Source organism: Stylophora pistillata, chromosome 11 (genome assembly GCF_964205215.1).
Source record: "Stylophora pistillata chromosome 11, jaStyPist1.2, whole genome shotgun sequence".
NCBI classification, from domain to species: Eukaryota; Metazoa; Cnidaria; class Anthozoa; order Scleractinia; family Pocilloporidae; genus Stylophora; species Stylophora pistillata.
The window spans coordinates 14,129,103-14,151,851 of NC_142529.1; the positions used below are offsets into that span (position 1 = coordinate 14,129,103).

General features: G+C 37.7%; 2 protein-coding genes and 1 long non-coding RNA gene across 4 annotated transcripts; 2 read left to right on the plus strand and 1 right to left on the minus strand.

The window, feature by feature from the left end:
- The first annotated feature begins 293 nt into the window (after nt 1-293).
- Nucleotides 294-10,237, plus strand: LOC148720165 (uncharacterized). The gene is made up of 11 exons (XM_088738417.1): nt 294-476; nt 1,672-1,852; nt 2,376-2,504; nt 2,738-2,919; nt 3,641-3,755; nt 4,491-4,660; nt 4,931-5,061; nt 5,525-5,646; nt 6,688-6,805; nt 8,498-9,012; nt 9,531-10,237. Exons 1-11 carry the CDS (start codon nt 330-332, stop codon nt 10,055-10,057), a joined length of 2,337 nt encoding a protein of 778 aa, XP_088594543.1. The 5' UTR covers nt 294-329; the 3' UTR covers nt 10,058-10,237.
- On the minus strand, nt 10,144-11,952 carry LOC148720166 (uncharacterized). Its single transcript, XR_015993165.1, has 2 exons — nt 11,663-11,952; nt 10,144-11,303 (listed from the first exon to the last, which is right to left on the minus strand). It is a non-coding gene; the product is annotated as an uncharacterized LOC148720166 (long non-coding RNA).
- On the plus strand, nt 10,782-22,613 carry LOC111327175 (calcyphosin-like protein). 2 transcript variants are annotated; one of them, XM_022931292.2, is made up of 7 exons: nt 10,782-10,933; nt 12,914-13,037; nt 16,070-16,166; nt 17,225-17,305; nt 19,187-19,284; nt 20,722-20,833; nt 21,607-22,613. In XM_022931292.2, exons 2-7 carry the CDS (start codon nt 12,946-12,948, stop codon nt 21,706-21,708), a joined length of 582 nt encoding a protein of 193 aa, XP_022787027.1. In that variant the 5' UTR covers nt 10,782-10,933; nt 12,914-12,945; the 3' UTR covers nt 21,709-22,613. The 2 variants fall into 2 exon arrangements, with proteins under 2 accessions (XP_022787027.1, XP_022787026.1); XM_022931291.2 differs by lacking the exon at nt 10,782-10,933 and adding an exon at nt 12,478-12,631.
- Nucleotides 22,614-22,749: the final 136 nt, after the last annotated feature.

Below are 22,749 nucleotides of genomic sequence, written 5' to 3' on the forward strand. Positions count from 1 at the left end.
TCTCAGATCACAATTAGAACATTTCTAAAATAACAAAGTCTGTGGAATAAGAGTGGCAGTAGAGTTGCGTGCCGAGCCAGTAATGGGCTGCTAATATAGGGATTATTATTGGGATTTGAGCACTGTCATTTAACCTTAAATGCTCAGAAAGGCCGTTCACATGGCGATAGGAAAAAATAAAAGACGCAAAGTATGACATGAAAGTTGTATCCATTAACTTAAATTGTGATTGACAAGCAAGTCAGTATAAAGACAATGTAAGCTCTATTTCTCTCTCAAATTGCCGAAGGTTTGTCCGAACTCACAGCGACAGAAATCTCCACTCTATAATGTCGTCGGAAACTAAGTTCTGGGGCAGTCGCCCTTTTTGGGGCTTGTCCTTCGATTTTGATCCACAGTGGTATCTGACGGATGAACAAAAGGAAATTCAAAGAAGATTGATTGAACTGTGCAGGACAACACTTCGACGTAATGCGGTGAGTTTTGCATTGACTTTGCAGGTCAGGCTGCCTGATCAAACCACACACAAACTCCAATAAACCCCGTGCTAACTTTTGGTCCTGGTATTTTCGAGTAAAGTCATTGAAAACATTCGCCTCAGTAAATTCTCGTTTAACGCCTTCTGACTGAATTACAAATTAAACAGAAATTAAATTTTATCAAAAAATTTGGTATTATATGTCTTTAATTTTCCGTTAAACTTATTTTACAAACAAACCACAGACTTAAAGTTTTTTTTTATTTTTTTAATGTCCTTGATACCTTGCCTGCTGTTGTTGGGTAAAACAGCGCTAAAAGCGTTATTTGCCTTTTCACGGTTACAATCTTATCAACATAACGACCAGCAAGCCGCAAATGCTTGGAAAGATTGAACATTCCAGCTTCTGGACGCCATTTGAACTTTTGCGCCATAAAATTTAAACAAAAAAGTGAAATTCAGAGTCTCAGGAGAATTACAAATGACCTGAACACTGATGCAACTGATGTAGAACAAAAGTAAGATACCTAAAATGTCTCCTTGGAGTTTAATTTCCTCATTATACTTCATCAATAAACTGCTTTCCAATTACCAATTTCGAGACCTTAACAATAAATAAAGCAATGAACGCACTCTTCACCAAGAGTGCGTTTATCGATTGCATTAAAACACATTATAAATTAAGATTTGATAAAAGCTTGGACAATAGCAGTTCAAAATTGTCACGGAAGAGCAATTTTTTTTTTTAAGTTGATAGCAGAAAAAATATGGTACATTTTAAATTCGGTTAGTGCAATAAAAGAGGTTTCTTTTTCGCTTTGTCACGAGCGGAGGAAAAAGAAAAACAAACTTGCAAGCTTTCTGACGAAAAGTTGACAATGATGAACATCTTTATCACTGTTATGACTTGTATATGTTGGACAAGCATCAAAGTTCTTTCCCCAACAACTCATCGGTGCATATCAAAATTCGTTAATCAAAATTTAGGAAATAGACCTCTTGGACTCCTTGAAATATATATTGCAAATGTGTTTCCAATGGGGCTGTAACATGACTCAAGGTAACATGACTCAAGCAACTCCACAAAAAAGTTATTTGATGGCGTCAAGAGAATATCATCTGATATTCAGATGATGTTCTCTTGATAGCGCAAAGTCGACATTGTACTGATCAATACTACCACTATTTTGTAGTTGGTATCGGATCAGTGCTACGAATATCCCCACAAAAACATGAAAGCTCTTGCTTCGCAAGGCCTTTTGGGGCTGATTATACCCAAGGAATTTGGAGGCCTGGGTCAGAATCACGTGTGCATGACCATGGTTGTGGAGACAATAGCTAGGTATGGCTGCCCCAGCACTGCCATGGTGTGTGGTGAGTATCGCCCAAATTAAGATATTCTGAACGACGTTAGCGAGAACATGAAGTTCTTTTTCCGTACAATTTACTTGAAACTTCTTTCGCAAAATGTAAGGTTATTGACACTTTCAAATGAAGCTGTGACTTTGGTTGCCAAACCTTTATAAAGATTACTTTGAGCTCTCAGAGGGGTATTTTCAACAAGTCCTTTCTTAAGATATATTTTATTTTAGTCAAACATGAAACATTTTCATTGAAGCATGCAGAGCTTAAAAAGAAGATATAGAAGGGAAGTTACCTGTATCTTTGCCCGAATGGATTGTCTTTGCGCATTTTAACAAATTTTCAACTAAAAAAGCACTTTTTACTTTTTTGGAAGTGAGTAGGCAGTTTTTACTAAACTGTGAACACTAATTGATATATGACCGGCATTAATGACAAAAATTCTATCGGGCAAACATTGATTGGTTTAACCTTAAATTTGAATTAGAATCCAGGTGTATTGCTGGCGACCAACATGGTGTATATTCTATTCCAGTTATGCATTATATCGCGGTGGGTTCTTTATTGTTTCGTCATCACGGCAATGCTCGGATCCAGGACCTTCTCCGCCGGGTAAACGAAGAGACTTTGATTGGAACAATTTCATACAGTGATCCAGCCACGGGTGTGATTTTTTGTTCTTATCTGCTCTTAAAATGCCTGTTTTACTTTCTGTAATAATCCTTTGATAGATCGCAAGTTTAGAGACGTTCTTTTCTAAGTTTCTAATTGTTAATTTCTGATCATGAATCTATCCAAAATTAAGTGTTCATTTTTCAGGCTACTATTTCAAACAGAGTAAAGAAAAAAAATTACATTTTATATCCTTGTGTCATTTTACGAGCGGTTTTTCGTCAGGAGGTCACTTCTGGTACCCAATGTCCTCCCGGACTCAAATGACAACGGATGGAAGAATTAAAATATTGAAGTGTGGATCCTGGGCAACAAGCGCCGGACTTGCAGATTTCTATGTGATTACTACAGTCAGTCCACGGTTTGATGGTGATTTCTCTCATTTGTCGAGCTTTCTTCTTTACAAGGTATGTATCCTGCAAGTGAAAATTCGGGGTGGAACAGCAAAAGTTCCAAAACATTGAGATCATTGGACAAATTCGCCACATATAAGCATACATTAAGGCAGACTAGACTGGTTGGTCTGATTGCTCGACGATCAACTTCGCTTTGTTAGCGTTTCTTGGAAAAATTTTAGACTGACTTTACAACTTTTACCCCTGCGTTTTCCATTGGCGTAAAGGACGACTGCAAAAGAGATTGTTCCTTATACATCCTGTAAACGGTACAATGATCTCTTAATAAATACTGAATATTCTGAATGACCCTCAACTTGACGAAAATCACAAAATAATAGTCCTTCGACTAAGAAAAAAACCAAAACTGGAGGATGATAGACCAACAAAGAGCAACGATGGTGAAGGACGCGGATTGAAACCTTTCAGCCATTTTCAAGATTATAAACTATGAAGTAGGTGCTGTTATTACCGTCTAAACTGACAAGAAACACGAAGTAAAATTAGGACAGTATTGATAAATGTGAGTACGAATTTATGGAGTACATTCGAGGCAAACTGTAGTCCGCAATCTGTAGTGTTTTTTTTTCTTGGTTGTATTTGCGAACCCGTTACCCGGCAGAGGAAATGTCTAAGCAAAAGATAGAATCAAGTGGAAAGGAGGTAAAACAGGTGAAAAATGTTGAAAATTCAACATGTTACACTAAAATCGTCGTACCCGTCAACATTTCAGAATGAAGTACGCGCCGACAACGATGACTGGAAGTCGCTAGGGATGCATGGAAATCAGTCAAGACCAATGGTTTGTGAGGCCACGGTCGGCGAGGAGCGGCTTATTGGACCATATGGTAAACTCTCTTTAATGGAGAGGTCTGTGTCAGTGTCATGGTCAGCTCTTACGTTAACCTACATTTCTAAAGAAAGACCAGACACATTCCTTATCCATCAACGCTTAAGAACCGGAACTAATTGTAATAATTGTAAGCTCAAGTCGAGCACTTCTCGTAACACTATTTTTCAACGCGATGGTGAGGAAACGTTGCTTAAGTTCTCATAAAAGGTGAATGAAAATCCTCTGATCTGTTAGTATCTAGAAAGAGAAGGAACCTCCTTTGATTTACATTAATCAAGAGAAGATATTTATCCTCTCTTGCATTCATTCTGGTAATAGAGAGATTTAGCACCATGGTTATGTGAAACGGCAAACGTCATCTCGCCCTTTCACGTTTCACGTAAAATAGTGTGAACCTTGCTGCTTTAGCTTGGCGTGAGCTCACGTCATGGTGGATTTGAAGGTGCCCTTGAATGACTTACAAGGAATAGTTTTGGTGCCCTTTTTCCGGCAATTAACTTTTACTCTGTGAGAGAAAAAGCGAAGAAAATCTTACGTACGTGGTAAGAGCGAAACAGGTTACTTTCGCGTAGAAACGGCAAAGCGCGACCGGCAAACGTAAAAAAATGGCGGGAAAAACAAGGTCACGTGGTCGCTCTTGCCATTCACGTTTCAGGTAAACGCGGAGCTAGATCTCTCTGACAGTGCACTAGAACTTGGCAGTGTTTGCTCTCAACGGGTTTCATTTCAGGTGATGGAAAGGCAGCCATTGATGAAGTTGGGTCACCCAGGTTCTTGCTGCTGACAGCTGCCTGCTGGAATGGTATTGCTATGGGAGCTATAGATATAGCTCGGCATCACGTGACCACAAAAGAACATGCTGATGTGGGAATGCGCATAGCTGATTACCCGACAATCCAAGTGAGTGTAAATAAAAGAATTGGTCATTTTGGGGTTCGAGAAACTGAGTTGACCTCATAAATTCTTATCATGTTGATTATCATCATGACAGAAGGCAAGAATTGACGTATATTCAAATGTAGGGTAAAAACAAAGCAAACATGCGAACATACCTTTCCGGAATGGAATATTTGTTACGGTTTGGTTATCTGACGATCATATTTGTGCGTTCCCTTTCGCTTCAGAGCGACACAGAACATAAACTAACTTTTAATTTCAACCTTCACCAAGGACTACTTTGGAGACGCAGTGAGTGGCACTAATTCATGCCGGATAATGGCATTCTCCTCAGCTCAACTAATGGACCACGTCACTGACAACAATGATTGGAATATTTATAAGGATCACAAAGCTCCACTGCGGTAAGTTCAAAGTTTCACTGGGGTTGACAATTATTTCTTTGAAAAATGCAAACATTTTCTCATTCAAATGCTCAAACTTAATCTTGAAAACCGCTGCTTTAGAAGACATCAATGTTATAGCTGTATATAAATTGAGAAACAGGGACACGCTGGTGGCCTTCCATTTTGTCAATTCACCGAAATCGATAATCAGTTTAGTGCATTTGGATGCGCGCCGAAGACCATTTTTTAAGAATTACCGGTAAGAAATGGGAAAAAAAACAGAATTTATTTTTACTCTTTATCGTGGTCTTGTTAAACCTCACCTATCAGAAGGTCGTAGATTGGACTCCTATTGGGAGTATTCAAAGCGTTTTTCTCCAAGTATACCTGTGTCATTTACTGAATAACACATTCGTTCACTAAGACTTCATTTTTGCCTTGTTTGGAGGTGGACAGTAATTGATAGATTTTATTCTTCCAGGATCGGTGGCTTACATCCCTGTTGGGCCTGGCAGCTGAAATATGAGTGCGCCAAGAACGTGAACAAAGCCACAGACAAAATGATGCAAGCTTGCGGGGGAGCTGGGTTCAAACGAGATCTTGGTATTTTTACGAAACGTGTAGAGCGCATTTTTATTAATTTTTGTGAAACCAAAACTAAAGTAACTATGATCAAAATCGCATTTATGAAGTCAGAAAATAACACAAGGAGCCGTTAAAAACTCAATGTAGAAACAAGCAAACTGCCTAAAGCGCGGAAATGCATCATTTGCCAAGTTGCGATTGCATTTGGCTTTTGCCTTGACGTTTTCCAGGCTTATGTTACGACCAACTTTGAGGTTTGGCTTTAGAACGCTCGCTCAGACCAGAGGGACCGAGACTCTTTTTCTAGATTTTTCTCTTCATCCAGCTAACTGATCGACTAACTAAATCAAGTCTAATACACAGCCTTAGGTACTTTTTTAGAGAACACGTTTGTCGTTCTTGGAGGATTAAAGCTGCCTGTAAAATTAGCAATCCAACTATTTGCACAAGATTTGTAGAAGTGAATAACAAAGCACTTAATACTCTACGCTATTAAAAGTCGATTGTTGAAAACAAAGAAAACAACGGGAACTATGTTGTTGGTCCCAACAATTCAAAGGCCTCGAGACAAACCCAAATAAGAACACTACTAGCAAAACCCAAACAGGAACTATGTTGTTCCTTTTTTTCAACGCAGGCATAATAAATATTTTTTATCAATTTGGCAAAAGTATAAAAGTTCAAAGTTAGACACTTGGGCATAACACACTAATCAGGAAACGTAGCGTGGGGCTAGAACTATCTTCTGGACCCAATATCACAACGGCTTATGAGCAATATCAACTCTTGACTCTCGATTGCAAATTGATCGAGACCTGTTCATTGTGAATTCAATAATTACTCGAGAGGTTCAGTCTTCGTAGACAGTCGACGACGGTCTCAAGTTTTTATTTTGCGAAAAAATCGGTCTGCTGTCAGGTGCGATCTTCGAGTTGTCAACTTGCTTTACTTCGCCTAAGTTAGGGCTAACTTTAAGTCTCGGTACATCGGACTTATAGCGACTGTCAAAAAAATAATGTATTCTTCTGCATAAAGTATGTTGGTATCTTTATTTATCAGGTGTTGAACGCTTGTTGCGAGATGGTCGCGCGGGATGGGTGATGGGTCCAAGCAACGAAGTGATAAAACAGTTTGTTGGTAAATCTTCCCTGTTCGGTGTGGAATGTTTGGATATTTGGTAAGACATACTGGCGTCTGTAGGTCAGCGGTTAGGTTAAAACGAAAGCGTTGATGATGAATTGTGGCACTCACAACGAAAACGTAGTACTATTAGGTTGTAGCCATAGGATAACGTCACGGTCTTATTGGCGAGCGATTCGTAATCGTGTTTGTTTGAGGTTGCTTGTCATCTTGGATTCAGCAAAACAGAAGAAGCGCGGCTGAGGAGATGAATTGAATAAATTCATGCCAAGGGCTGAGAGGAATCAAACATGGCATATGTTCATAACGCTTACATGACGTCCTTGATAATAAGGCTGCAATGCATGCCGGCTCCAGAAGGTGACTTACCCTGCGCCCAAGAATTGTTCCCAATGTGTACGCAGCTGAGCTTATTAACTCATTTGTGAGTACCCTCAGTAATATTGAGAACCCATTCGATTTTTTTTTCCCATCCCGCCTGCACACACCATGGAAAACAGCGTTGGTCTGTCAGTTCATACATGTGGAAACATGCATGCTGTCTTACACACTTAAGTCGTTGCAGTTCGTGGCTCCGGGAAAGTATTTTATCGAGAAGATCCGATGTCTACTTCGATTATTATCTATTTTCTCTTCTATCTCTGCTTTCTGTACTCTGAAAGCTCTAAAGAAAATGATTTTATATTCACAAATGATGGATATGAGTGGGCATGCCAGCTGGCTGACCTTGGGAGATTAAACGTTTGTTTTTAGAACAATTGTTTTACGAGACTTTCGAAATGAACAACAAAGTACTTAATAATAACGCTTCCGATTAACTGAATCGACCTCTAATCGATCAATCATTAATTTAATTTAATTCATTAGATTCGCCAACAGGCAGGGACACCGCGACAGCTTGCGCCAATTACTGCGGGCCCAGTAAACCCACCCATTCCACCCCAGGGGAGGACATCCACCACACAGTAATCACGTGCGTGGGAAATTAATGTCTCCTACCACTAGCCCTGCAGGAGACGGGGCCTACAGTTTATTCGTCCTTATCCGAGAAGACTAGAATATCTATCCATTTCTTGATATTATAGAAAGGTAGCAAATTCTCCTCAGTTATTTTAAGACCCTGAGTGCTTGAACCCTCGACCTCCCGCACAACAGTCCGGCGCTCTACCAATTGAGCTGACCAGGAGGCGATTTTAGAATTAGAATATAGAATATAGAATTAGAATTAGAGTAGAGAAAGCAGAGATAGAAGAGAAAATAGATATTAATCGAAGTAGACATCGGATCTTTTCGTAAAATACTTTCCCCCAGAGCCACGAACTGCAACTACTAAAGTGTGGAAGACAGCACGCATGTTTCCGCATGTGTGAACTAATAGACCAACGTTGTTTTCCATGTTTTTTTATGCAGGCGGGATGGAAAAACAAACTAATGGGTTCTCAATATTACTAAGGGTACTCACAAATGAGTTAATAAGCTCAGCTACGTACACATCGGGAACAATTCTTAGGCGCAGGGGAAGGTTCTAAGTTAGTCACCTTCTGGAGCCGGCATGCATAGAATTAGTTTTGCGGACGCTGTAGCAACTTAGATCAGTATGGATCCCTTTATCCTTCTGAATTAGTCCGGAACCAGACATAAACGGCCAGGATAGTGTGAGCATTGAATGTATGAGTGATATTATCAAGGAAACTTAAATTAAACGCTGCACTATTACCTATAATCTTAGGTCTCAATCAGCCAATAGACGTACCTTGAATGCTGAATTGCTAAAACTTAAAGACGAAGAAAAGTTGGAAATCGCACAGCGGTTGATGCGTGAGGTTGAAATGAACGAGCCAGTAGGGAAAAGTGATTCATCACCCTACCAGGGCACAGAATTTGATAATCCATTCAATACTCAGCCATCGGCTACTAGAGGCCCCATCACTGATGACAATGGAATAGAACACCTAGCAGCTCTGAGCCCCGACTGTTTTTTCCCCTTGAAGCTCCTGTCCGTGATACCGCTAGGAGATAAGCAAGCTGAATTTCAGTTTGCTCTGCCCCAAGCATCTCAACATACTGGTTGTCTACCGGGCCAGTATGTCCAAGTCAGAGTGCCACTAGAAAAGGACGGCGAGAGGTACTGTCAGCGGTATTTTTCACCAGTAAACGCCACTACAGATTTTGGCCGAATAAATCTGGTGTTGAAGTTTGAGAGCCATGGCCAATTATCGCAGAGATTTAAGGCACTTAGTCCAGGTAAAAAAGGAAAGTCAAAACGTAAGGTTCTTAATTAGTCGACAACCTCAAGTCAAGAGGTTTATACATAGCAACGAAAGTGGGAGAAAATGTTGCCGAAGCTTCGGTAATAGAATTGAGCCTATTACAGCGCGCAAGTATTTAATTTTAAAAAAGAAAAAGTAATTGTTTTGAATTTCTTTGATTTCTCCGTACAAACTCTACTTTTTTTTCGTACGTTTCCCTCTGTTTTATGTACGTCTTATTTGTTAAGGGAGTGGCTCTGCTAACAAGTTGGACAAGTTCAATTTTGATGATTTTACTCTTAATTTGAAAAGTCACTGCTTTAGCTCGTTTCAGCTTTCATCCGATAGGTCCTGAGAAAAAGGGGAAAAAACCTGTGTCTAACTCTCACTGATTCGAGCTTATGCGTTCAAATTCCCTTCAAGTTTAGAACTTACCACCTACATGCCTATGATCGAGTTTGTGTACACTGTTTCAGTTCTTGCCTTCACAATTTGTGCTTTGATGATGTTTAGGTGACCTGGTGGAGTTCCGAGGCCCATGTGGAGGATTTGAGTACGATTCGAACTCAGTCAAACATCTCAGTCTTGTGGCCAGCGGTTCAGGTGCAACCCCGTGCATTCAAATTGTGCGTGACATTATGGCTGACCCTGGAGACCAGACTTCTGTGTCCATGCTGTACTGCGCGGAAACTGAGTCAGAGTTTATGTTCAAGAGTGAGTTAGATGACAACAGTGCACGTGATGAGCGTTTCCAAGTGTTTTACACACTCTCTAGAGGTGCAAGGAAAGTAACTTGGCAAGGGGGAGAGGGGCATATCGATAAGGACATGATCAGTAATCACCTGGTAGGACCTCAAGAATTGGAGCACAAAATACTATTGTGCGGTGGACCCACCATGATTGTATCAGTAATGCAGATCTTGTTTCATATGGGATATTCCAGCCACCAGATATTTGTTTACGGTCCGTTTGGCGTAGAGCAGGTTAGGGCAGTATTTGGAAGAAATGCTAAGTTGTCTTCACATCGCTTAAGCCGCTAGGCGAGCGAAGTAAGCTTATAGAACAAACTTCATTTTCATAGTTGGTTATCAGTACGCAATGCTACAGCAACAAGTAATCGTGAGAGAAAATTTTACGGGGTTTTTATTATTTTGGAATCTTATCATCCTGTCCTGAAATCATATAATGGTGTTCAAAAATAAAGGTTGTCTCCAAAAAGATTTTTTCCACGCGTCATTTTACAGGGGGAACATGGCGGCTTAATGCTTAACTAAAAACTGATCTAGGCTTCAGAAGCTAGCAAACGTAAATTTTTTCTCAGAAGTTAAGACTGGTGAGGAGTTGCTCCTGATCATCCGTCACACATGAAGGAGAAATAATTAATCTTATTATATCATCAAGGTACAAAGGAAATACTAAATAAGTAATTGGTGTTCAGACTTGGCTTCCCAAACAGTAAGGCTATACAAAACTATTAATAACATTAACCTTGATAAATATTGATGATCCTCAAGAAAATATGCTCTCTTAAGATCCTACAGGACTGGCAAAACCAATTTTTTCGAGGAGCCAGAGCGTAGAATGTTACTGGAGATTCTTGAATATTTTGGTGAAGACAGTCGAAAGAAAACTTTTTCAGATACTTACATGACATAAAATGTGTCTGAAAATAAACAAAAATATCGCATCTCTTTGTCTCTCGGCCTCAAGCAGTACTTCAGATTAAAATTATCATAATGACAAAGAAAGCATCAAGGCGTTTCCAACTCATGCTAATTAGCTCGCAAACGAAGCCCTGTTACTGGTCGCGGTCAATACATTCGACTCTGCTAATTTACACATCACTTTCGAGCGCGTCTGTTGCAAAGCCGTTAAACTCTCCGTTTCTTCGCCACAGCACTTCATTTTCTTCAGAGGTAAGTGTCAGTATTTTTATAATGAAGTTCGGTTCTATTATAAAACAATTCTGATCTACCTGAGCCTGGGTTAGTTAAGGTATGAACAAGAAAACGAGTTATATTCCTGTGTTAGCGCACTTAAGTGAAGCAAAATTTGTTCGGTTTCTTTTGATACAATGACGTCTCGTGTAAGGAATCAAAGTTGCTTGATGACATAAAGGATACACCGCCAGGTTATTTGTGTCACCTAGGTGGTAAAATTCCATTTGTAAGCTGTAAGAGAGGGAATAATTTGGAATATTCCGCACCCACGCCAACAGCACACATCATATTAGCTTCTTCAAAAGTGCAAGGTATTTACTGCAGGATATAACGTTAGAAATGGTATCTGAGAGAAAACGAGATAAAGAAACGTGTTATCACCAAAAGAAAAGCTGTTGTTTTTCACCCAGCGATACGTAACGTCCACGATGAGAGTCTGAGTTAAAGATATTTATTCATCTCTTTTGTAATCATTTCGTGACGTGTAACGCTAAGACTATTTTAAGATTTTGATGTGCTTGCCTGTATTTCTATGCTTTACTTAGGAAACCAAAACTAAAGTCAAAAAATGTCTCAGAGTCAGCTTTCTCGAGTGATTAATCAATGGATTGTTCGAGAAGCACTTGTATTTTCGAATAATATTTACTCACCATTTTGAGGGTTTCTTAAAATATTCATGGACACTTAGTCATAAAAGAAACTCACCATGATGCCAGGGTTTTTTCATTTTTCTTCTCTCGATCGGTCTCACAGTTTTTGTTTCATTTCTTTGAAAAACAGTAACAGTGGAAGGTTGAAATGTTTCACATCGATGACTCATACCGTCTTCTTCGCGAGCCTTGCTATCAACACCTTATACAACAAAACCGCAAAACTAGAATTTTCCATTTTCATTTTCACCAATGATAGTGAGTAATTAACAAATGTAGTTCCTCTTTGAAAAGCGAAGTTATCACGCAAAATAGCACTTTACAGATAATTCAATATTCTACAAGACATTCTGCTGCAATGATGGATGATAGATTCTTCTCAAAAATGGCAGTTGGATATTCAAACTATTTAACATCACATCAAAAGGCCGTTTTGAACCCAAATAAACATCTTCTTTGAAGAAGCCTTACAAAGTTTCATTTCTTAAGGAACTATTCCAGTTGGAAATTGTTTTTACTTTTTATGAAACACAACAGACATTGAACCTCGGTTGCGTGACAAATCCATAGCGAAAAATTTCAGATTGTCATTTCTAAGATGATAGCAGTTGAATAGATTTTCTTAAAATTTTCAGTTCCATATATTCTAACCATGTTTTTTTCTTTTCGGATGATTTCATCTTGATCAATATCTAATTTCAGTGGCCATTTTCCAGACAGTTCTGTCAGTCAAAAGAATATTTGGCTAATTTATGAACGATATCACAGGTATCAAAGCAACCGGAATATTCTTTATGTATATAGATTGCTCATTTTTCTTGCGGAATTTCATGATGTTATCGACGGCATTTTGCGTACGGCTAACTCTAAATTATATAATGTTGCCGTAAATATTTGCACGCCTGACATGTCTGCATGCCTTGCGGTTCCAACTGCTTAATTTTTCTGCCTGGTTACTAAGCACGGGAGTGGCGTATTGCTTCTCCAATCTCCATAAATTTGATAGAACAGTTTCTTTTGGCAGGTACAAATGAATTTCCTTTCTTTATTTGTTTAAAAGCTCAGTTTCGTTTTATGTAGGATTGGTGTGTTAATTGAGGGTATTTATTCTCTACAACATACACTTTACTTTTCATCGTGTCGAATCCACATGCAAATTATTAGACTCTGTCACTTGATGTAACAGTTGCATTGTAGTTTACTACGCTAGGAGACGCATTGAGGGCTAAACGATATTTGTAGTCGTCCGCGTAATGTATAATGCTTTAAACGTTCACCATGATAATGTTTTTTTTTTTCTGTGAAGGGTTTTCAGAAGTATTGATACACAACCACGACATGGCTGACATGGCTGACGCTCCTGCTGCACTGAAAAAAGTTAGGGATGCTTGTAAAAAGAGAGGGGCGACCGGAGCTAAAGGACTTGGAAGGTTCGTTTGTATATCGATATATGTAGCCCAATAGACTGCTCTGCCAAGTAGTACCATAAGTAGGATTGCCCTCAGTATTGTAAAACTACCACAAGCAACAAGTTGAACAGTTATTTCAACCTTCAGTCTTGACCCTAACTGTTAGAATCAAAGTGTTCTTGTAGAATCATTCCTCGCAGGCTACTACCAGAAGATAGATTGATAGATAGATAGAAACTTTATTAACGTGTCAAAGAACCTTCTAGTTTTGGAGATATCCCATACTAATATGGGGACACAAGTAAAATGGGTAAAAATTATTTACTAAGAATATTACCTACTTAAGAATAAATGTATAAAATTGTAAATGTATATCATGTATAAAAAAAAAAATGAAATGAATGAAGAAGTACATAGAGCACAGCCCCTGCAGCCATCATCTAAAAGGGAGCTGAGGTCATGCTTACGTACGCAGATTTTTAAACTAGCTAATGTTGTGGCTGATCTGTCATAAGTTGTCAGTTTACTCCATAATTCAGGTCCTAAGTAGCGTAGTGAATGTTTGCTGTAAGTTATTGTGTTGTATCTAGGAAAAGAAAAGTTGACCCGTCTAAAATTATAGGAAGCGTTACGTTTCTGAAATATTTTACAAATATTCAAAGGGCTAAGGTTGTGTTTAACTTTGTACATTAAAATGCATATATACTGTAAGTGTCTGTTTAGTAGCGAAGGTAAATCGGTCAGTGTAAAATGCGGACTGCAGACTGGGGGTAAAATTCAGACTGAGGGTAAAATGCAGACTGCAGACCAGGGGTAAAATGCAGACTGATGGTAAAATATTAATAATAAAAAAACCAGTCTTGAGGATGAAATTAAGAGTGTTCGTACTCGAATAATGTCACGTCAGGACTCACGAAACACACAAAGGCCGCTACATGTTATAATTTTTCGTGTTTGGATAGCCCACCGTCACCTTTCAGCAATATCAATTCACAAACCTCTTGATACATTGAAGTTGAGTACAAAGATTGAATGTCTTTTACAAACTATGCTCGATACCTATAAGTTAACCTTGCCTTGTTGTTGTGCTGTCGTGTTTTGCTTGCCTTGTTCTTCCAAACAATTCCAAGGCCATATGAAGAATTTGATCACTGAAAGAGTTACTTGGTCCCAGACCTATTCGCGAAAGCACAATTCAAAATGGCCGACATGTAAACAAAGGTAAGATGCATAGCATTATGATCAGTTTGGGCGCTTTTGGGAAACTTGGTTCAACAAAATGGGGAGTTCAAGAACTCGAGGTTGATAATATGTTTGACTAAGGCGAATAAACCCCTTTTGGTTTGAGTTTTCGGGATTTTGAAAAAAAAAATTATGAGTAAGCGTAGGAACACTCCCAAGTCTTGTTTTTTATTATTAATAATTTATTTTACCCTCAGTCTGCATTTTACCCCTGGTCTGCAGTTTGCATTTTACCCCTGGTCTGCAGTCTGCATTTTACCCTCGGTCTGCATTTTAACCCCGGTCTGCAGTCCGTAGTCTGTGTTTTACACTGACCGAAGGTAAATTAGCTTTCTGCAGCAAACATTCATAGGTGGAGTGTTTATCTTTGAATACAGCCCTTAGGCCTCTTTCTGTTTGAGTAATCCTTCTCAAGAGGGAATGGGTACAGAAAACCCTTCAGTGAAATCAAAAGAATGGAGTTAAATTGGCTATGACAGGGTCTCAACTTGATCTTTGTGCAGCTACCTTTTAGGCCACTTACCAAAGTATAACAATAATAATTTTTTTTTAAGTCGATAATGTAGGAAGTGGTGGCCCAATCATTTGAGTTGGTGGCCCATGTTAAAAACACTTGACTCCAGATGGAATAGTCCTTTGTACAGTTGTGGGTTTGGTGGCCAAGCCTTTGAACAGGAGTGAGGCTAAGGGTGACCCTGTTGTGATAGAGACCTGTATCTAGTTAGCATGATAACAAAGAAATTTGCATTTGAAAAGCAGCAACATCTCTATAACAAGGTCACCCTTAGCCTCACTCCTGTTCAAAGGCTTGGCCACCAAGCCCACAATTGTAAAAAGGACTATTGGAATTTGGAATGTTGGTTTTTGTGGAGGGAGGAAAACTGGAGGACCCGGAGAAAAACCCTTGGAGCAAGGATAAGAACTAACAACAAACTCAAGCCATATGTGATGCCATGTTCGGGAATTGAACCTGGGCCACAGTGATGGGCAGACTAGTAATGGAAATTAGGAATTCAGTTTGGGGATTATCAGGGGTTTCATTAACTGCCTCCTGGTTAGCTCAATTGGTAGAGCACTGGACTGTTGTGCAGGACGCCAAGGGTTCAAGCCCCAGCCAGACTAACACTCAGGGTCTTAAAATAACTGAGAACTTGCTACCTTTCTATAATGTCAAGAAATGGATAGATATTCTAGTCTTCTTGGATAAGGATGACTAAACCGTAGGTCCCGTCTCCAGCAGGGTTAGGGGTAGGAGACCTTTATTTCCCACGCACAAGATTACTGTGTGGTGAATGTCCTTCCCTGGGGTGGGATGGGTGGGTTTACTGGGCCTGCAGTAATTGGTGCAAGCTGTTGTGGTGTCCCTGCCTGTCGGCAAATCTAATAAATTAAATGAGATTGAATTAAATTAACGTTTTCAGCAGGAAGGTAACTGGTTTTCACAGGCAAGCAAAACTTTTTGAACTGAACTTCTTTTTAAGATAAACTTTCCTCCAGATGTTCAAACCAGGTGGGCAAAACTGTCCTTACAACTAGTCAATTTGCCTGGTACCCAGCCCCTTATGAAACCCCTGGATTATTAGTTGAACCAATACTAAATTCTCAGAACTAAGATCATAGGAATTGTATAGCAGACAGTAAGGAGAATAAGTGATCCAATCATGGCAGTGAAAGGGTTAATCATCAGCATCATCACTGACCTAGCTGGTTTCCACTTTCTCTTCTTGCTGATAAGAATAAATTTGAGAACTGTTACTTGATTGGAGCTGTTCATTTTTTCATTTCTCAATTTTTTTTCATTTTTTATTCAGAGCTTTTCGAATCTATGATGATGACCATAACCTCACTCTGGACTTTGATGAGTTCAAAACAGGTCTAGAAGACTATGGAGTTTCACTAACACCCGAGGTAAAACAATTTGAGTAATAGCTGAAGTCCTTGTAAAATAATATTTCCCAACAAAATTGAACAACACCCTAACACCCTGATCTTCTTGTACCAATCACTAAAGTGAAAAAGAAAACTTAGGTTTTAGAGTTTTGTTCAAGATGGAAACAGATAGGTAGTTAAGAACAATAGAATGCATTTTCAATCTGGATGAAATTTTCATACAATCAAACCCATATTAAGCTGTACCATATTCACAGTATTAAGTGGTCAATTTTCAAAGTCTCGAAATTGTTTCCCCTTATTTACTGTAATTTGAAATTGTTTCCCCTTATTTACTGTAATTTGAAATTGTTTCCCCTTATTTACTGTAATTTGAAATTGTTTCCCCTTATATACTGTAATTTGAAATTGTTTCCCCTTATTTACTGTAATTTGAAATTGTTTCCCCTTATTTACTGTAATTTGAAATTGTTTCCCCTTATTTACTGTAATTTGAAATTGATTCCTCTTATTTACTGTAATTTGAAAGTGTTTCCCCTTATTTACTGTAATTTGAAATTGTTTCCCCTTATTTACTGTAATTTGAAATTGTTTCCCCTAATTTACTGTAATTTTCACCTACATTAAGTAGTCACAGTTACCCTTTAAAGTTCCAAGTCACTTGTTTGTATTGTCCTCCACCTGTATTGAATGGTCACTTAAAGCAGGAGCACTATTTAGTAGAACTAGGAATAATCTTTGAAGTAAAATTGTATCCATTTTTATCTCCCAAAATCAATGTAAGTAGTATTTTGAGCATGGGTTTTATGCCTAGTGGCTAATTAAAGCATAAAATGGCATATTTTAATTTCTTTTAATAATATATCTATTCTGTAGAACCCGTATTTAGAGGACACCTTGCCATTCCCTGTGGATGACTGCTTAATTCAGGGAATTGTTCTTTGAAAGTGACATTTTTCAAATTTATTTTTGGTAGAAAAATAAACTGAAAGATTGTTTTTTTCAAAAGTAACAGTGTAAGTTTACGCACATGTCAGGCAGTGTTCTTATTCACATGTGTTGATGTTGTGTTATAGGAAGTCAAGGAACTGTTTAACTATTTTGACAAAGACAACGAAGGGACAATTAATATTGATGAATTCATTCTGGCATTCAGGGTAAGTTTTGAATGTTGCAAATCTTTTCTTCGTGCCGTATAATTGATTCCTTGAAGTTTTATTTCTAAAGCTTTTTGTTCATCAGTATTCATGTATCATTGCTGTCTGGTATGTGATATAGTCCAGTAGTAATAGCCCTTTTTGTAATTTGAAAGTCAATGTTAAACAGTAGACTCTGGCATGGTGCTATTGCAGCCAGTCTGAACCACCGATAACAGAATTTTGCTATCTAACAGATATGTCAGACTATATCAGGCAGTCCTTAAACTGTTCCCACTATTCTAATGGTATGTTTTTGGAAAAAGTGTGAAACAGGATTCCTATGAAGGCCTTTTTTTTTTAGGTTACATTAAACCAGTAAGACTGGCAAGTTTCAGTTGCTGGTAAGCACCCCATATGCCTTTCATTAAGTATCATTTTGCCATGGTAACAACATTCATAAAAAAAATTGACACTCAAGGCATGTCTTGTTTAATTGCATTGTTAATGATTCTGTTAAATCTCTAGAGGTGATTGTTACTGCCAAAAGGCAGGTCTTTTCGTGGCCGCTTACAGCAATGATTACAAATGCTCAATCGGAGGGAGAGGTTTGAACTAATGAAGAACCAACAAAAAATATAAGCTTACAAAATGCAGAAATATAAAACTGAAAGGCGGCTAAAGTGAATGTGATGAACAAAATAACTAGGAACTTACATTGTATCGGCGCCATAGGCTGCGAAAAGGCAACTCTAAACCAGATGTTCTCTTAAGACAAGATGTTCTCTCGATGAAATCAACGATGAAACTAAAAAGCTAGAATATTAACAACATGTAAATTATACCAAATGTGGGAAAGAAAAACAAAACGTATTCCCAAAGGAATGCTAATGAACTGAAATAAAATGCAGAGAATACTAAACTCTACAGTGATACCAATAGAAGTGATTAACATGTAACCATACATAGTATCCATACATTATCCAGCAAACATGTAATAAGAATACTCAAACTCATCAGGAAGAAGTTTTTGTTTTGATCTAACACAAAATTCTTATTGCTAATTTACAAGGAAACATGGGGCAGTCAGAGGGGAGAATTGAAAATCAAATCTTGGGGAGTTAAAGGGTTATTAACTAGATTTCCTTTAGCAACTTGGGCTGTGTAGGGGTGGTTATTTGTGAGTACTCTGGGAAGCCACCTGTAAGTCAATGAAAAGTTTTGAAATGTGGACTGCACTTGATGCCACCTCTACATTGCCTTTTTAAACCATTCCTCATTATCACTGGAACAGCACAATAAAGATGAAAGAAAATTGATATGGCTTCATGTTAGATAACTTCAGCAACTCTTAACTTGACCATTATCCTCGCTTGTATTTTGTTTTAGTTATTAATTTTTTTTCAGAAGTATTTTATCATGAGATTTGCATTTTTCCTCAGTTTGAGTTTCACATTGGAAAATGTGCTTACTAGATTCTTTCAAATAAATTTTGGTGTTCTTTTCATTCTTAAGTAGCTCTTAGAAAATCTCATCTATGAAAAGAGTCATATTTTATTCAACAAGGTTTCAAATTCCTCTTTGCAAGGACAGGGGCTTCAAAGCATCCATTATCATGTGTTAGATTTTGGTTTGTTGTCTGCCATTTTGAAAATCTAATGGTGGGAGTGAAGTTCACAGAGCACTAGACTCATACTGTACATGTCCAGCAGTTTTTCTGCTGTGTTGTGTAGTCAGAGCATTTGACTGGAAAAAGGGTCAGGCTGGATTCCACTAGAGGGTTCAGATTTCCTTCTATTTGTTGGCTTAACACAAATGTACACTCAATTTACCTTCCTTTGTAGACAATTGTATGAAAATATTTGTTTTAAATCTTACTTATTAGCTTTCATTCATTTGTAGAAACCTTTATCAGGAAGTAGACTCAAAGTGGTTGAAATGGCATTTAAGAAAGCTGACAGAACTGGTGATGGTGTGATCGACCATACTGATATGAAGAAGTAAGCTGTTTTTAATTCAGTAGCAGCACTATGTTTGACTTTGATTTTATGTAGTAGTGTCACACATATGGGTAGTAACAGCACTCCCAGTTGCTTCATAAGGAGGAAAGCTTCAGCCATGTGGGCATTTGGTCTTCAGCAGAGTCCAACAGTACCTGATCTTCAGTGCTGAAATACTCTAATGCAAATTTATTTTTTCTGTGCTTACCCCTGGAACACACAACCCAGGAACTCATAACCATTTACACCAACACCTACTTGAACTCCTACACAAACCACATTGTTGTACACTCCCAAGAGTGGTATTCCTACAAGGAGCTGTATACTACGTTAGAAGTTATGTCCTGAATTTTGCCTTTGTTTGAAGCCTCTGTTAGTAGACACCCCAACAATTGTCTGCAGATTGCTACTTGCTAGTTGAGTTTCAAACAATTTTCCATTTTTGTTTTTTAAAATACTGGTAATTGTTCAAAAACTTATTTAATTTAAAATTGTTCTATTAGTCAGTTATATTCTTAGTTTTCATGTAACGTCACCAAAACTAAAAAAATAAAGAATTATCAATTCTTTGAGATTATAGTTTAGTTAGCTATTACAACAGCTAAATACTTTACAAATTTCAGGTTGACAAGGCTTTTGTCTTATGATAAGGCAAGGTTGAATTTCTAAGCTTATGCATGACACGATGTTAGAATTGAGGCTGAAATGCTGCCACAAAGGTTGAAAAAATCTGAACAGTCCTTGTAAGAGAATAAGTACTCTTGTAGATGTTAGTGAGCCCTCAGAAGATGACTACAGGCTTTTCGTGGCAAAACTCGATGATATATGGTGCCTGTGGTGCCTTTGATTCTTGACTTTATTGTTGAATTGTTTTCATGATGGTGTGACAGTGAAAACTGGAAATAAAAAGTGTTAGAATGATTTTATAAAAATTGTTTAGGTGATACACAAAAGATTAAGGTTTATTTTTCACAAATCCCAGTATCAAGAAGCCAACAGATTCAGATTAACATTTTTTTCTTAAACAGAGTTATGGATTTAGTTATTGAATCACAGCAGATCTGGGGATCTGCATATCCTTATTCACCCCCCTCTCAAAGGTACATCTGGAACAATGGTGGAGAAAGGAGGAACTTTTTAATGAATGAAAACAATGAAGCAATTAGTAAATATATCTCTTTTCCAATTTCACCCTCCCTAACCTTTAGCCACCAAGCAATAAAGATGGTTCGAGTACAAGTTGTTAAAGTGGCAACTCTTGCAGCAAGTTTAATGTATTCTTATTTACATGTAACCTGTAAATTTGTTTATTCTTGTCACTTGTATGCTAGATATTGTTTTATTTCTGTGAGGTGAAATTCTGTCTTGGTCACTAATGGGTGTTAAAGGTTGAAATAAGTGTCAGTGACAATGACTCGACTCTTTTGCTTCATTAAGGGTTTACAATGCTCGAGAACATCCCAAATACAAAAATGGTGAACGGACTGAAAAAGAGGTATTTGAGGAGTTTCTAAATAACTTTGAGCCAGACTCAACAAGAGACGGAAAGGTTGGTAAACTTTTTGCTCATTGTATTTGCCCTGTAGAGCTCTATATGTATCTAATATAGATAGTTCTGAATCAGTAACTGATCACAAATAAGGTCAAAGTGTGGTTCAAATAAAAAAGAGGCATGTGTGGCGAAATGTTAATGGTGACATCATGGGTGCATCTGTCCTCCAATAGTTCTTAATAGGTAAAGACCGGTCAAAATGAGTTACCTTGCCCAAGGATAAAGAATAATTGTGATATCAAGGGCCTCATTTACCCTCATTTTAAAGCAGAAAATGTGTGAAAATGACCTATTTTATTCTCTGTTCGTATGGAATTGTACTTATTGTTATGAAGACTGTTAAAAAAAATCAAGGTTTATTGTGAAAATTGAGCTGCTAGGTCAGCCAACAGTAAGCATCCAAAGTCTGTGTGTTCAAAAAGAACCTGCAATAAGTACAGACACTTGGTACTGAGGGTATTATGCCAAAGTGGCTTGACTGTGAGTGCTCATGGCTGTTAGCTGCCATTGTTGCCAGCAATGACAAAAATTAACTAATCATAAGGTCTAGTTATTTCTATTATTATAGTATTTTATTTCCCTCTGAATTGTAAATATTTATAATAGCCTGTAATCCCAGTCCCTCAAAAACAAATGTAATTTCATCTTTTCCCGTAATATATTTGTAAACACTGTAATTCATAATTTTGTGCCATTGTGTGTAGTTTTTTAATAAACCATCATCATCATCAATACTCTTGTAATGGCCTGTTTATTTTTTTCTTCTTTAGGTCACAAAGAAGGAGTTTTTAGAGTACTATGCTTGCTTAGGAGCAAATATCGACAATGATGCCTACTTTGATCTGATGGTCAGAAATGCATGGAAAATATAGTTAATGTTGTCTTGTTCTACTGTTTGTTTAAAGTTTCATTTATCCAATTTTTGGTTGATCTTGAGCCAGTCAGTCTTTCAAATGACTTACAGAACATGAAAGGTATATGAAATGTGATGCAAATTCTCAAACAGATTATAAAATTGAGGTGGCCATTTGAATCTGAATGTCTTGAAAGCAGTTACAATTTGCAGTATGGTGAGTTGTATATTAGTACCCATAAGTGACAAATTATAATATTTTGTCATCATTGCTGTTGGGATCCATTACAAACACTTTCATAACATTGTAAGGACTAGTTTTAGAGTGGCCTTGTACCCTTCAAGGATTTAAGGACCTGATTTAGTTGTGTTCATGGTTAGGAGTTTGATGCATTAATCACATTTATGGCAGCAAATGAAACTAGGGGTGTTCGATACTTTACAAGTTATTTGTTATAATTCTCAGTGCAGTTAAAGATTATTTACACAATTAATTTTGTTATTGAAATGTACTTAGCATTTTTAAGAGTTAGACAGTAACATACAGGACTTGACACCAACTTTTCAACTTACTAGTCAAGTGGCTTGTGACAAAGTAGATGTTACAACAATTTCTGTTTGTTTACCAGCCAAACTGGCTAGTGGAAATCAAAAACCACTGGCCAAAATGGAATTTCTACTAGTCCATGGCTAGATGGCTACCGTTAGTGTTGAGCCCTGAACATAAAGTATATTGCATTACGCTTGAATGTTGTCTGTAACTGTTAAATTTAACTTTGTAACTGCTTTTTAGTAAATGAAACTTGATACTTGGTTACCATTTTAATGTTTTTAATAGATATGAGCATTTTATTACATACAGAAAGAGTAGTAATGATTTTTCATGTTTTAACTGGATGAATAAACGTGACACGTTAAACAAAAGTGAATTGAATGAAATTTTGAATACAGCCAAACCTCTATTATTAAACAGCACTGTATTAAGTTGTCACCCTGTATTGAGCAGTCTTTGGAAAAGTCCAGAATTAAGCAGTCATGGTCACCTTTACTGAGTCCAATG

What these genes read in the sequence shown, in the direction of transcription:
- LOC148720165 (XM_088738417.1), top strand. Translation starts at nt 330, where the DNA reads ATGTCGTCGGAAACTAAGTTCTGGGGCAGTCGCCCTTTTTGGGGCTTG. An exon ending in CAGCACTGCCATGGTGTGTG is followed by an intron (nt 1,853 to 2,375) that starts GTGAGTATCGCC and finishes ATTCTATTCCAG; the next exon opens with TTATGCATTATATCGCGGTG. An exon ending in GATCACAAAGCTCCACTGCG is followed by an intron (nt 5,062 to 5,524) that starts GTAAGTTCAAAG and finishes TTATTCTTCCAG; the next exon opens with GATCGGTGGCTTACATCCCT.
- LOC111327175 (XM_022931292.2), top strand. Translation starts at nt 12,946, where the DNA reads ATGGCTGACATGGCTGACGCTCCTGCTGCACTGAAAAAAGTTAGGGAT. An exon ending in GAGTTTCACTAACACCCGAG is followed by an intron (nt 16,167 to 17,224) that starts GTAAAACAATTT and finishes GTTGTGTTATAG; the next exon opens with GAAGTCAAGGAACTGTTTAA. An exon ending in GACCATACTGATATGAAGAA is followed by an intron (nt 19,285 to 20,721) that starts GTAAGCTGTTTT and finishes TGCTTCATTAAG; the next exon opens with GGTTTACAATGCTCGAGAAC.